Here is a 14,954-nt window from a genome sequence, read left to right on the forward strand (position 1 = left end):
GACTCATACAAAGTAGACCAGTCTGTTGAATTAATTAATTCATTAGGAAAAACAAAATCGCATTTACGAAAACAACGACTTGGATTAGAAGGTAAAGGAGTATAATTGAGATGATTATCAACAGCTAATAATACTTCTAAAGTGGGGTGATGTATATCCTCAGGTATACAGAAAGGAGTCGATCTCACGTCATTAAAGAGCGAATCGTGATTAGTAAACACCAGATCAAGTGTGCTATTTAGGTGATTAGAAATAGAGTTAATCTGAAACAGAGACAGGTTAAACAATTCATCAAAAAGATAGTGATCAATTGTTGGAATAAAGTAATTCGTATTACAAGTTGCTGACCAAGAAGTGTTGGAAATGTTAAAATCCCCCAACACAAGAAGCAAGTCTTTATCATTCACATGCTCATAAACTTCTTTAATACAATTAATGTGATCAGCATAAACCTGTAAATCAGAAGAGGGAGGGATATAAGAACATGTGATAAACAGTGAGCGCGATGGGAGAGTTAATTTAACCCCTAAAATCTCCGCATCATGAAGGGACGAAAAGGTAAACACATCAGAGAGGATACTGGATTTAACCGCAATTAGCACTCCACCCCCTCTGCGCATTGAACGATCAAGTCTAAAAATAGTGAAATTATTTGAAAGGATCTCACTATTATGAATATTATTACTTAGCCACGTTTCAGTAAATGCAATAATATAATATTGTACACTAAAACTGTGTAAGAATAGACTTTTAAGTTTAGAATTCAAGCCGCGTACATTTTGATAAAGCAGAGACAGCTGAGAAGAAGATAGGAAAGAATTTAGTTTTTTGGTACAGTGTTAGATGACGATTGCACCGAAGGTAGATTTACAGAAATAGGATTAGATCTGTTACGATTTCTAGGTCTAAATTCATGAACAACCACATGAGGTGGCCAGAAGTTTGGATCACATAAAGCTTTAAAATGTTCTATCGGCACATTTATCTTAAAAGAGGCAATTTCATCCGGAGCTGCGAAGCTAAACTTCGATATAAAAACCTTAGCCGAAGTCTTGCTTGCTATAAAAGCAGATACTGCCTCAAAGGTCGTATCAGATGAAAGCCTAGATAAGAAAACTTGCGCTCGAGGAGAGACGACTGATAAGGATATGCCGGGAGTGGCTGAATTATTAACACTCGTGGCTTGAACAGCAATTGGAGAAGATTCCAATTTTTGAACAGAAACCTGAGTATCAATAGCAGCCTCAACAGAAGAACCAATAGCTTCAGGAACAGGCGATATATGATCGAGTGAGTTAGGAGCGGATGACAAAACTGAAGCGCAAGGTGAGGGAGGGGCAAGCGAATTAGGTGGCGGTGCTGGTACAGAGGGAGGTACCAACAACGATAAAGACTCCAAATGAGGTGGGGGACTCTCGAAATTATACTGGGTTAGTATTTCTTCAGCAGCAGCTATATCACTGGATAACTGCTTAGAAATCTTTTTCAGTTTTAACAAGTAAGAAAGCTCTAGTCGAGACTGCTCGACTACGAGATCTCCTGAACCCTACAAGCAACTGATATTTCAATAATAATTAGCACCCACACACGCGCTCATGCAAACAAATACACGCACACACACACTCACATATATGTACAGGCGATTGCGCTTGGGTTGCGCTGCAGTGTTGGCAATATTAGGAGAACTTATTTGTTGAATAATTTAATTTCTAGACGTACGATCGTAATGAAACTTTCAGAACGTATTCATATTGTTTAAATGTATGTGTATACCGAAGCACAAGTCTCTAGTATTTGATATACGACTTTTACAAAGATGAGGGTGAGGGGGTGAATTTAGAGGTGGAGGGTAAATTTTAACAAAAACCGAAATTGTATGACATGCGTCTTAATATACAATTTGGAGACTGTAGCTTGAAAGGTGTAGGAGATATAATTTTTAAACTGATCTTCGATAAGGTTTTTTATCGATAAAAAAGTATCGGAATGAGTTATCGTTTTTTAGTGATAAACTCGATATCCGCGTGATATATACGGACATTTTAAAAAAAAGTTGAAGTCTCTAGCTCTTGTATCTTCTGAAATCGACGCGTTCAAACATACGGACAGACGGACGGACGGACGGACGGACGGACGGACGGACAGACAGACGGACAGGGCTAAATCGACTCAGCTCGTCGCCCTGATCAAGAATATATATACTTTGTGGGGTCTGCCACGCCTCCTTCTGCCTGTTACATACATTTTAACAAAACCATTATACCCTGATTTCCCATTTTCAATGGGTTCAGGGTATAAAAACTGAGCCCTTACAGCGCTGTACATTTTAGAAAAGTTGATCTGTCTTTCTAAACAAATCGGACAAGACCAGCGTACACCCCCACTACCAATTTTTACCGTGGACATAATCTTGTCATAATCACGGCCAGTGGGACCTGCACATTTAATATGCATCATATTATCGCACAACCAGCAATCCACAAATTGCGCTTGTGCAGAGTCCACTGCCTGCCTGAACGTACAAGATTTTTTGCAGCAGCTCATATTGGCAATTGGGATCAAAGTAGAAATTAAAGAAAAGCAGCAGAAATAAAAACAAAGAGAGTAAAATATGTTGACAGAGCGAATCCAACAACAATCAGCCGTTGAAGAGCAGAACGAAAGATTATGTTGAGAGAGATAGTCAACAACAAAAACAGCCGTTACAGAGCGTAACGAAAGAAACACATAGAGTTATTTGTACAGCATATGTATGAACGCGTCGATCTCAAAAGATATAAGAGCTAGAGACTTCAACTTTTTTTTAATATGTCCATATATATCGCGCGCATATCGAGTTTATCACTAAAAAACGATAACTCATTCCGATATTTTTATCGATAAAAAACCTTATCGAAGATCAGTTATAAAATTATATATCCCACATCTTAAAAGCTAGACTCTCCAAATTTTAAATATATATTAAGATTCATTTTATACAATTTCGATTTTTGTCAAAATTTACCCCCTACCCCTATATCACCCCTTTACCCTCATGTTTCAAATACTAGAGACTTGTGCTCCGGTATATACACACATTTATACATTATGTTTACGTACTGAAAGTTTCATTACGATCGTACGTCTAGAAATTAAATTATTCTACAAATAAATTCTCAAAATATTGCCAACACTGCAGCGCAGACCAAGCGCTATCGCCTGTATATATGCGTGTGGTTGTTTGTATGCGTGTGTCGAATTATTATTGAAATATCAGTTGCTCGAAGGGTTCAGGAGATCTCGTAAGCGAGCAGTCTCGTCTAGAGCTTTCATACTTGTTTGATATGATTAATAAGTTGCACATTGAGTGCATATTGAGACAAAGGCATTATAATCACAATTAATGGCTCTACGACATACAATTGGAATTATAATGATGCGCCTTAATGACTGTTTTATATGACTTTGCAAAGTTGAATTTTATTTACAGCAAATTACATTTGACAACACTTGCTAATTTTACAAATAATTAATAGAAAAAGCTAAAACATCAAATGTTATTTAAACCAACACATAGTAGATATCATAATAACTCATATCCTTTTTAATTTTTCAAAAATTGTATCTTGTCTTTGAAAAACGGCAATTTGAACAAGTAAGAAAGCTCTAGTCGAGACTGCTCGACTACGAGATCTCCTGAACCCTACAAGCAACTGATATTTCAATAATAATTAGCAAACACACACGCATACAAACAAACACACGCACACACATACACATACAAACAAACACACGAATATACACACACTCACATATACAGGCGATTGCGCTTGGGTTGCGCTGCAGTGTTGACGATATTATGAGAACTTATTTGTTGAATAACTTAATTTCTAGACGTACGATCGTAATGAAACTTTCAGAACGTAATCATAATGTAATAAAATGTATGTGTATACCGAAGCACAAGTCTCTAGTATTTGATATACGACTTTTACAAAGATGAGGGTGAGGGGGTGGATTTAGGGGTGGGGGGTAAATTTTAACAAAAACCGAAATTGTATAAAATACATCTTTATATACATTTGTGCGTGATATTTACGGACATTTTAAAAAAAAGTTTAAGTCTCTAGCTCTTATATCTTCTGAGATCGACGCGTTCATACATACGGACGGACGGACGGACGGACGGACGGACGGACGGACAGACAGACGGACAGGGCCAAATCGACTCAGCTTGTCGCCCTGATCAAGAATATATATACTTTGTGGGGTCTGCCACGCCTCCTTCTGCCTGTTACATACATTTTAACAAAACCATTATACCCTGATTTCCCATTTTCAATGGGTTCAGGGTATAAAAATAATTAGCAAACACACACGCACACACACACGCATACAAACAAACACACGCATACACACACACTCACATATACAGGCGATTGCGTTTGGGTGGCGCTGCAGTGTTGGCAATATTAGGAGAACTTATTTGTTGAATAATTTAATTTCTAGACGTACGATCGTAATGAAACTTTCAGAACGTAATCATAATGTTAAAATGTATATGTACACCGAAGCTCAAGTATTTGATATACGACTTTTACAAAGATGAAGGTGAGGTGGTGGTGGTGGGGGGTAAATTTTAACAAAAACCGAAATTGTATAAAATACGTCTTAATATATATTTAAAATTTGGACACTCTAGCTATAATGATGTAGGAGATATAATTTTTTAACTGACTTTCGATAAGGGTTTTTATCGATAAAAAAAATATCGGAATGAGTTATCGTTTTTAGTGATAAACTCGATATGCGCGCGATATATACGGACATTTTAAAAAAAAGTTGAAGTCTCTAGGTCTTATATCTTCTGAGATCGACGCGTTCATACATACGGACAGACGGACGGACGGACGGACGGACAGACAGACAGACGGACAGGGCCAAATCGACTCAGCTCGTCGTGCTGATCAAGAATATATATACTTTGTGGGGTCTGCAACGCCTCCTTCTGCCTGTTACATGCATTTTAACAAAACCATTATACCCTGATTTCCCATTTTCAATGGGTTCAGGGTATAACAAGTAAGAAAGCTCTAGTCGAGACTGCTCGACTACGAGATCCCCTGAACCCTACAACCAACTGATATTTCAATAATAATTAGCACACGCACACACACACACACACACACGAATACAAGCAAACAAACGCACACACATACACATACAAACAAACACACGCATACACACACACTCACATATACAGGCGATTGTGCTTGAGTTGCGCTGCAGTGTGGCAATATAATGAGAATTAATTTGTTGAATAATTTAATTTCTAGATGTACGATCGTAATGAAATTTTTAGAACGTAATCATAATGTTAAAATGTATGTGTATACTGAATCACAAGTCTCTAGTATTCGATATACGACTTTTACAAAGATGAGGGTGAGGGGGTGAATTTAGAGGTGGAGGGTAAATTTTAACAAAAACCGAAATTGTATAAAATTCAACTTAATATACATTTTAAATTTGGAGACTCTAGCTTGAAAGATGTAGGAGATATAATTATTTAAGTGATCTTCGATAAGGTTTTTTATCGATAAAAAAATATCGGAATGAGTTATCGTTTTTTAGTGATAAACTCGATCTGCGCGTGATATATACGGACATTTTAAAAAAAAGTTGAAGTCTCTAGCTCTTATATCTTCTGAAATCGACGCGTTCATACATACGGACGGACGGACGGACGGACGGACAGACAGACGGACAGGGCCAAATCGACTCAGCTTGTCGTCCTGATCAAGAATATATATACTTTGTGGGGTCTGCCACGCCTCCTTCTGCCTGTTACATACTTTTAACAAAACCATTATACCCTGATTTCCCATTTTCAATGGGTTCAGGGTATAAAAACGGGAAGGCACGTGCTTTTCGAACATAACACTTGACTCTAACAGCTGTTAGGCTTAACAGTGCACTGTTATTCAACATTTCGGGTACAGTACCTTAAAGTTTGGAGGTTTATTAAGATGTTAGCATAAAAAATAAATATATTTTAATACTTCGAGGAAACGACTAAATACCCAAAAAAAAAAAAAATAAAAATAAAAATAAAAAAATAGTAGAATTCTCCATAGTGCAGTGTTGGCAATATTATGATAATTTCTTTGTTGAATAATTTAATTTTGAAACTTACAATGTTAATGAAACTTTCAGAACATAATCATACTTTTTAAATGTGTGTATATTCCGAAGCACAAGTCTCTAGAAATACGCCTTTTACAAATATGAGGGTAAACGGTGGATATAGGGGTCAATGGTGAATTTGAACAAAAAATTGTATAAAATGCATCTTAATATATATTTTAAATTTGGAGACTCTAGTTTTAAAGATGTGGGAGATATAATTATTAGAGGGCTGCATGGCCGCACTCATAACCTAGCAAAATAGAGTCCATTCGAGATAAGACTGAGTGAGTGAGTCCGAGGCAGAATATGGTTGAGTGAGCTGGAGTTCGCATGGACTCTATGACTCATAACCCGCTGCCTTCAGTATAATGAATAAGAATAAATATGACCTAAAGAGGAATACAACATTTATCCGAAGCATATTGTCGTCGAGTGACTCGAGTCTTTGAGTGCACACATATGTTCGTGTCAACACTTCGTATTTGCTCGGCTCTGTCGCTTGAGGCTCGATCAGCAGTGTTGCCAACTTTTTATTAAAAAAAAATTACAGAAAAAAGCGGAAAAAAAAGCTCCATCTTTTTAGCGGGCAAGCTAACAAAATCAATATTGTTTTTTTGCTGGTAGCCGCCAGTAGCATTAATGTGTTTTTTTTTTTTTTTTTTTTTTTTTTTGTAGCATGAGCACGAAGAACACTTAGCTTTGCTGTAATTGAACTTTTGCCATAGCTACAAAAGACTCTCCACATGTCCGTTTCATCCTAGCGAAACCAAGCCTTAAATTCGTCGCTTTTTAGCCAAGCGTCGCGGCACTTTTGCTTATAGTCTTTTGGCATTTTGGCATTTACTTGTATACATTCATTACGCGCGCTTTTAATGTAGAGATGGTAAATTGCTTACAAATATTGCTAACAAAATATTGGTAATTTGCTTATAAATATTGCTTAAGAATATCGATATTGAAAGGTTGCAACTTTTTCATAAATTCTTAATAATTGTTGGCAAAATTTAAAAAAAGCGGAAAAAAGCCAAAAATATTTCTTAAAAAGCCAGAATACCCGCTTCCGGCCATTTTAAAATTTATCCCGCAATTGGTCTTCAAAAACAGCCAGATTTGACGGGAAAAAAGCGAAATTGGCAACCTTGTCGATCAGTGAAAAAATCTCAAACCAAAATCAGTGCGCTGCGAACCCTCAAACGAAAAGCATGCGTTTTAATGTGAAGCTTAACTGCGCGCCTATTTTTTCATGTTCTGTCTCTTTCTATGCCCTTTCCTTTTAGAGAGTATACATATGTAACCCTTGAAAGAGTTTGCCATGCTCATGTAAAATGTTAGTGATTTCATGTCATTATCTTATATATCGATCTATACATAATTTTATTAACTTCTATATTAATTATAATTGCTTTATATAATATATCTAATTAAGCAAATAATAAAACTCCTAACGAGTTTAGTGCATAACAGATATAAATTGGATTTCGTTTGCTCGTTTTTGTGTGAAGGGTATGAAAGCGTTGGTACGCTGTATTCGCTACGAAATTGTAACGGCAAATTTGCCGTTGGTCGGCCGTCTGGCCTGCACACACACGATTACATTGCTCTTCGTTTTTTCGCTAATATTTTTTCTCTGCTAGCAGCGACGCCACTCATTAACTCAGTGAAGCAACTCATATACCCGGCCTCATATTTATTCAACCCTTTCTCGTTTAATGGAATATTGTGCCTCTGAGTCATATATGAGCGCACTCACTTACTCATCCATTTCTGAGTTGGCCTCGGTTCCACTCAATTCAATACGAGCATTGTTAACTCGAGTACGTTTTTTCTGGCACTCATGCAGCCCTCTAATAATTATATAACTGATTTTCGATAAGGATTTTCATCGATAAAACAATATTGGAATGAGTTATCTCTTTTTAGTGAAAAACTCGATATACAGGCTGTAAACATACACGGACATTTAAAAAAAAAACATCTCTAGCTCTTATATCTTCTGAGATCAACGCGTTCATACAGACGGACGAACAGACAGACGGACAGGGCCAAATCAACTCAGCTCGTCCCCCTGATCAAGAATATATATACTTTATGGGGTCTGCCTGTTGCATAGATTTACATATGTATGTACATTACATACAACTAAGCCATTATACCCTGATTTCCCATTTTCAATGAGTTCAGGGTATAATAATATATATAGTACCGCTTCCATCAGCAGAAAAATAACTGATTCGAAGCAAACGCTACTCAACAGCCAAGCTGGCTGCTACCAGCCAAAAATAAAAGCTGCCACATTGAATGAATATGGCGAAACAACAAAAACGTTTTGGGCGCTAGCACACTCAGAATTGACTTACACTCGCATATCTGCACATACATACACACCGAAACACAAATACAGAATCTAAATTCATAGCGTTTGACGTTGCTACAAAAGTAGGTGGCCGAAAACCATCGTCAATGAAGCAGCTACAACAAAAGGCGCTCCAATTGCGACTGCAACTGGATGCAGAGTGGGCCTATTCGAGTAGGCGCTTGATTACAGCAATATGAGCTTCAAAAGTGGCAAAAGAAGAGGAACATGAAGGTAAACGGCACAGAAAAAAATGCAATCGAGCAAGTACCTACATCAAGCACACCCACATACACTTGCATAAAGGCTGCGCCAAACGGTTAGCAAATTATAGTGACGCAAAAGTTAAGTAAAACTCATTGTGTAAATCGTAGCCATGAGTAACGGCCTGGCAGTTTGCAATCGCAACTACTGCTGGTATGGAGAGAAGGTGAGTGGTTAGAGCAGTGCAACAGCCACTTGTAAGCATATTGTAAGCATATCAACCATAGAGTTGCACTCAAGTATAAAAGCATTTGCACGACTCGTGACCATTCAAGCTACTCAAATGACGCACGAGAGAGATAATTAAACACTCAACAGATACATATTTCAAAAAGCACATACTAGATTCATTGATTGGTTGGACTACTAAGCTTTTGCGAGGTTCTGGGACTTGGAGAACAATTGAACTGGTGCCGGAAAGACAATGATCTTGCCGCGATTCTTCTGTATTACCACCTCAAAATGATATCCGCCCATGAGCATTGAATGAGCTTCCTGGTCCTTGTACTTCTCGGCAATGGGCAACAAGCTGACTCTTGCGCAGTTGATGTGAATAACTGGTACAGAAAGAATCAGGGCCATCTCGTAGGCAGTTGCCGTTTTCGGGCACCAGATAGAAGCGCTGTCAAATGACAGTTTCTCCTTGGCAGCCAACTCGATCAGTTCCTGGGTGTGGCGGAATGTATGCAGGGTAACCACAGTGCTGGGATGATTAACGCTGAAATAGCTTTGATTGAAGTCGCATACGACAAGCGGTGAACCCTCGACCATGCTGTACTTGAAGCCAATGTCATCAGGCTTCATCATGGCAATCAGCTCGGCGCCCAGGCACTCGGCACGAAGCAGCGCCTTGGAATAGAAATCATGGCTCTTCACCTGACGATGCATCACAGTCATCCGATCACGCACCTTCTCGATCAGCTCTTCCCGCATCGTCTCGTGCACAAACACAGCCCCAATCAGATTCCTGCCAATAGGCTCGTACAAAGTTTGCAAAAGCGGAACGATTGCTTCGTCGATATTCCCATCCTGACACAAGACGATCATGCATGGCTCTACCCATTGGGTGTCGCTTTGATCGCCCGGATATGGTAACTGGCGCCAAGAATAAGCTTGCCTATCCATAAGAAAGTCCTATTTTTAATGATACAACCGCGAGAGAAATAGAATAGCGTAATACTTTCAAAAGATTTTGATCTTCTATTGAGTTTTACAGGGATACAAAGCAAGTGTATTTAATTTGAAAGTTATATGAAGTATTAGGCATAACCTGATTAAGACTCTTTCAACTGCTTTATAAAAGCCAACTTTACTGAACAAAAAACCACATATTAGCAAGAAGTGGCAGTGTGTAACATCCAGTAATTGTTGCTTTTCCTCTTTCTTTCTTAATAATATATGGGACAAATACAAATTTGTTAATAGTATGCTTGACGGAATAAAATAAATGGTTGATATATGGTTACGCCTGCGTAGCATTAGTATTGCATTGTCGTTTGTTGATAAAAAACAACAACAATAAATGCCATAGACTCCTACTTTTTGCACTGCTGCAGCTGAGCTGGATCTCTCCACCATGACTCACTCATTCAAGCTGCTCAACTGCTGAGCGAATTTTTATACCGATTGACACAGCACTGCAGCCTTTAGACACAAATACATAGATTGACAATTACTAATTAGCCACCAATCGATCTTAATCTATCATCAAAATGAGAATCCTATATTCATAAATAGTGTATACAAAAATAAAATTTCAATTTCAATTTATTTCACTCTTTGTTACAGTACAGTTTTTATTTTTATACTCATTCACGAAGTGAAATTCGGAACACATACTCGTGTATAACTCCGATTTATAAAGTGTTAAAATTTTCTCGATCCGCCCACTAGGGGCGTGTCAAATCGGAGAATGCATTTTCCGATATACCAGAAATCATGTTAGTTGAAGAGCTAGAAAGTTGAAATTTGGTATGTAGATCCGCGTTGACCCCCCAAGTCCAAAAAGCGATGGTGCATATATCTACGCCCATTGGGGGCGTAGAAGCTTCAAATTTGGATAGTTGAGTTACTGGTAACCTCCTCTATCGATGCCCCAAAAATAATTGTCACGCCTCTTTGGGGGCGTGGCATATCGAAAAATACCCTGTAATTTTCACATTTTTTTAGCGTAAGCATTCAAATTTCGCATTTACGTTACCGTTAAGAACTGGCCAAAATGAGGTGTCTACGGCCACTAGGGGCGTGGCAATCGGCATTTGTAGTATCGAATTGCGACATTTATATGCTTGAGCTATCTATCTATGTATGAACATGTATATACAAATAGGCTTAATAGGCATTGATAACACGGAAGGAAAGATTTTTATAAAATTTAAAAATAAAATTTAAATATTTAATAAATATAAAAGAAGCTAAAATAACAATATTTGCAATTTACAAAAAAAGATTTTTCCGCGGGATTTGAACTCGCACCCAAGCCACGTCAAAATAACAAAAAAAAATTGAACCGGCGCCTTTGCCGACAGCGCCACCACCTACTGTCAACATTTGTAATTAAAATGAAATCCAAAAATGAAATTCTTGTTAAATTTGTTTTAATAAATGCCCCTTTGTAAACATAGCATCATGCTTACGCTATCGTCTTGCTTGAAAATGTGGTAGCTAAAATACAATAAGCTAATAACAGAGCGTCATCTGACAAAACTACAATGACAGCTAGAAAATCCAGAAATCAATCGCAATTCTTAGAATGCTAAAAAGCGCGCTTTTGTAACGTAAGCAAACGCTTAAGAATCTGCAATAGGTGTGACCGAAAGCTATCAACGAAAATTACCATACATTTGTACTCAAAAAGTGTACGATCAATATAATAATTATCGATTACTCGATAAAAATTACCAAAGGCTACAATTTAATCAAAAAGCATAATTGTTTTGTACTCAATTTTTTTAAAGCCAAATTAAATTTGAAATAAGAATAAGTGCCTTTTTGTAAACATAGCATCATGTATACGGACTGTGAATGAGTATTCCCAGTAGGTAGCGCCCGAATGCAACGTTCTTACTTGTTTTGAAGTACAATAATTCAAAAGTTTAGGCTAAGAAAATATACCTTTTCTGCTACGATATTTATTTACATAGATGACACATGGCATATGCGATAACATAATTATTTGGGGAACAACAAAAAAATAGAAAACCTCATGAAAATGAAAGTTAAAGAATGTCTCTTTCGCGATGCGCTTTTACGTGCGTAAGGCTAAGCAGATCGCACCAAATCAACCGATGCAAGTCTTATTATCGTAGGTGATGAATAACTTTGGTTTAATAATAATAATAACTTCAGTTTTGTTTTTTTTTTTTTTTTCTCGCAAAAACAATTTTCACATCTGCAACAAAAATAAAAATATAAGTAATACTCAAAGTTATCTCTCAATTTTGAGCAAGGCGGAGAATGGTAGGTGTGGAGATCCGTGCCAAGAGAGCTTTCTGTGGAAGGCGATCCATACATAGAAAGCTCCGTGGCACAAGCCACTGAATGAACTTTCGTATAGGAGCTTTATTATTATTGTTACTTTTGTTCCTTTTGCTATTTATAATTAAGAAAGTAGAATTCTCTTTAAGATATACATATATACATACATTGGTATGCGATATCTCTAGTAGTACTGATAATATAGTGTGTTGAGCATTGCGCACTGCAAATAAAACATGCTGTTTTAATCTTATGATCACGTTCTGATAGGCTCATAGAGATAGTCCGACAACAAGAGAAACAAGAGACTGCTCGACTGAAAGATATCCTGAACCCTCTGATATTCTAATCATTCTGCATTTCTTTTATGTATACATACATACACATGCATATACACGTAAAGGCCCGCGCTCTGCTAACTGCGCAGTTGACAGCGACTGGTATACACGGACCTAGGAAAAACAATTTCAGGTCTCTAGCTTTTATATCTTACTTACATACTGACAGACGAACGGCCGCACAGACAGACAGACGGACAATCAGCTCACCTTGTCGCCCTGATCAAGAATATATATACCCTGTGGGGTCTGCCACGCCTCCTTCTGCTTGTTACATACATTTCAACACGCCCTGTTGCCGCAGGGGCATGAAAAAGGTTAACAGTGTGCCTGTGTTTTAAAGCAATTTCCAGCTGGATGTGAAGCGTATGAGCAAAACGACATGGGAGGATGTCAGTGGCTAACCGTTGTTTGTTTGGGTTCAGGGTATAAACAAGTAAGAACGTTGCAATCGGGCGTTACCAACTGCAGAATACTCTATATACTGCATACTGTAGAAAGTTCAGTTTTTCTCGATTCGCCACGCCCCTACTGAGCGTAGACACTTAAATTGCTTACGCTCAAAAAATGACAAAATTACTGGGTATTTTGTGATATGCCACGCGCTTAAAGAGACGTAATAATATTATTTGGGGAATCGATAGAGGAGGTTATTGGTAACCTAACTATCCAAATTTGAAGCTTCTAGCTCTTATACTTTAGGAGACATCAACTTTTGCGGTTTGCCACGCCCCCTTGGGGCGGAGATAAATCCATCACAGCTCGTTGGACTTGGGAGGTCAACCTGCGTAAATATAAGTTAAGACTATCGACAATGTAAGGAGGCTGGAGAGTCCAGTCAGACATTCAAGGGGAGAGCCCAATCAGTAGAACTGATTTGGGGTCAGTTTATATTCGGACTAGAGAGAGTTTAGATCTATTGTTACTAAATTATATAGAATATATTATTTCATTGAACACAAAGTTGTTTATATTCACAAGAACTCAACACAGCGTCCCCAATCACTAGCGCTCTAGTGTGGGAAAGCTTAACTTATATATCAAATTTCTGGTCTCTAGCATCAATAGTGCCACTGACCAAACAACACATAGACTAGACATGTAGTACAAAGTTTTTCAACACCGAAAAATCTGTCTAGCAGGTCCCGGCCAACTTCGTATTCGCTCGGCTTGGTATTGGCTGGCTCGGGTAATGAAAGATAGCACGACGAAATCAGTGCGCTCTAAGCACGCAAACGAAATGGTCATGTATGCGCTTTTCGTTTTTTGTCTTACTCTCCCTCTCTCTCTCTCTCTGTGGGCTCTCAAATCATGAAGCTCAGCAGCGCACAAAAATTGAAATTTCTTCGCGACGGTCCCAGCTCTTTTCTATTGAATGAAGAGTATACTGAAATCTTAAAATCGTTTGCGACATTCATGCAAACAAAATGTTAGCGTTTCGATATATATTTATGGGAAGGGTATGAATGCGTTGAGGCGCATAAAGAATATGATCTCGCGACAGGCATGCCCACACACACTTGTAGTCCCTTGCTACATGTATGAGCATTTCTGACCTGCGTGCGTTACTCTTGCTGCTTGTAGCAATTTTAAAGCCCAGCATTTGCATTTGGTCGGTCTTGTACATGTATCATTTGATTGTGTGTGTGTGTTCACATAGAATGCGATGCTCACAATTATGGAATAGCACTTGTAGAAGCATTTGTATACAGTACAGTTTTTATTTTTATACTCATTCACGAAGTGAAATTCGGAACACATACTCGTGTATAACTCCGATTTATAAAGTGTTAAAATTTTCTCGATCCGCCCACTAGGGGCGTGTCAAATCGGAGAATGCATTTTCCGATATACCAGAAATCATGTTAGTTGAAGAGCTAGAAAGTTGAAATTTGGTATGTAGATCCGCGTTGACCCCCCAAGTCCAAAAAGCGATGGTGCATATATCTACGCCCATTGGGGGCGTAGAAGCTTCAAATTTGGATAGTTGAGTTACTGGTAACCTCCTCTATCGATGCCCCAAAAATAATTGTCACGCCTCTTTGGGGGCGTGGCATATCGAAAAATACCCTGTAATTTTCACATTTTTTTAGCGTAAGCATTCAAATTTCGCATTTACGTTACCGTTAAGAACTGGCCAAAATGAGGTGTCTACGGCCACTAGGGGCGTGGCAATCGGCATTTGTAGTATCGAATTGCGACATTTATATGCTTGAGCTATCTATGTATGTACATGTATATACAAATAGGCTTAATAGGCATTGATAACACGGAAGGAAAGATTTTTATAAAATTTAAAAATAAAATTTTAAAATAAAAAAAATATAAAAGAAGCTAAAATAACAAAATTTGCA

The 14,954-nt window shown here is 37.9% G+C and overlaps 2 protein-coding genes and 1 long non-coding RNA gene across 5 annotated transcripts in view; 1 reads left to right on the top strand and 2 right to left on the bottom strand.

The window, feature by feature from the left end:
- X11Lbeta (amyloid-beta A4 precursor protein-binding family A member X11Lbeta) overlaps nt 1–14,954 on the top strand; it is a 152,493-nt gene that overhangs the window by 94,328 nt on the left and 43,211 nt on the right. The window lies entirely within an intron of this gene.
- The window catches only part of LOC149090828 (uncharacterized), a 75,515-nt gene that overhangs the window by 55,389 nt on the left and 5,172 nt on the right, over nt 1–14,954 (bottom strand). The gene's annotated exons all lie outside the window — the stretch shown is intronic.
- LOC108658243 (uncharacterized) lies at nt 9,093–10,060 on the bottom strand. The gene has a single exon (XM_018110898.3). It carries the CDS (start codon nt 9,908–9,910, stop codon nt 9,152–9,154), a length of 759 nt encoding a protein of 252 aa, XP_017966387.1. The 5' UTR covers nt 9,911–10,060; the 3' UTR covers nt 9,093–9,151.

Source organism: Drosophila navojoa, chromosome X (genome assembly GCF_054131105.1).
Source record: "Drosophila navojoa isolate 15081-1374.11 chromosome X, UAZ_NAV_1.0, whole genome shotgun sequence".
Lineage (NCBI taxonomy): Eukaryota > Metazoa > Arthropoda > Insecta > Diptera > Drosophilidae > Drosophila > Drosophila navojoa.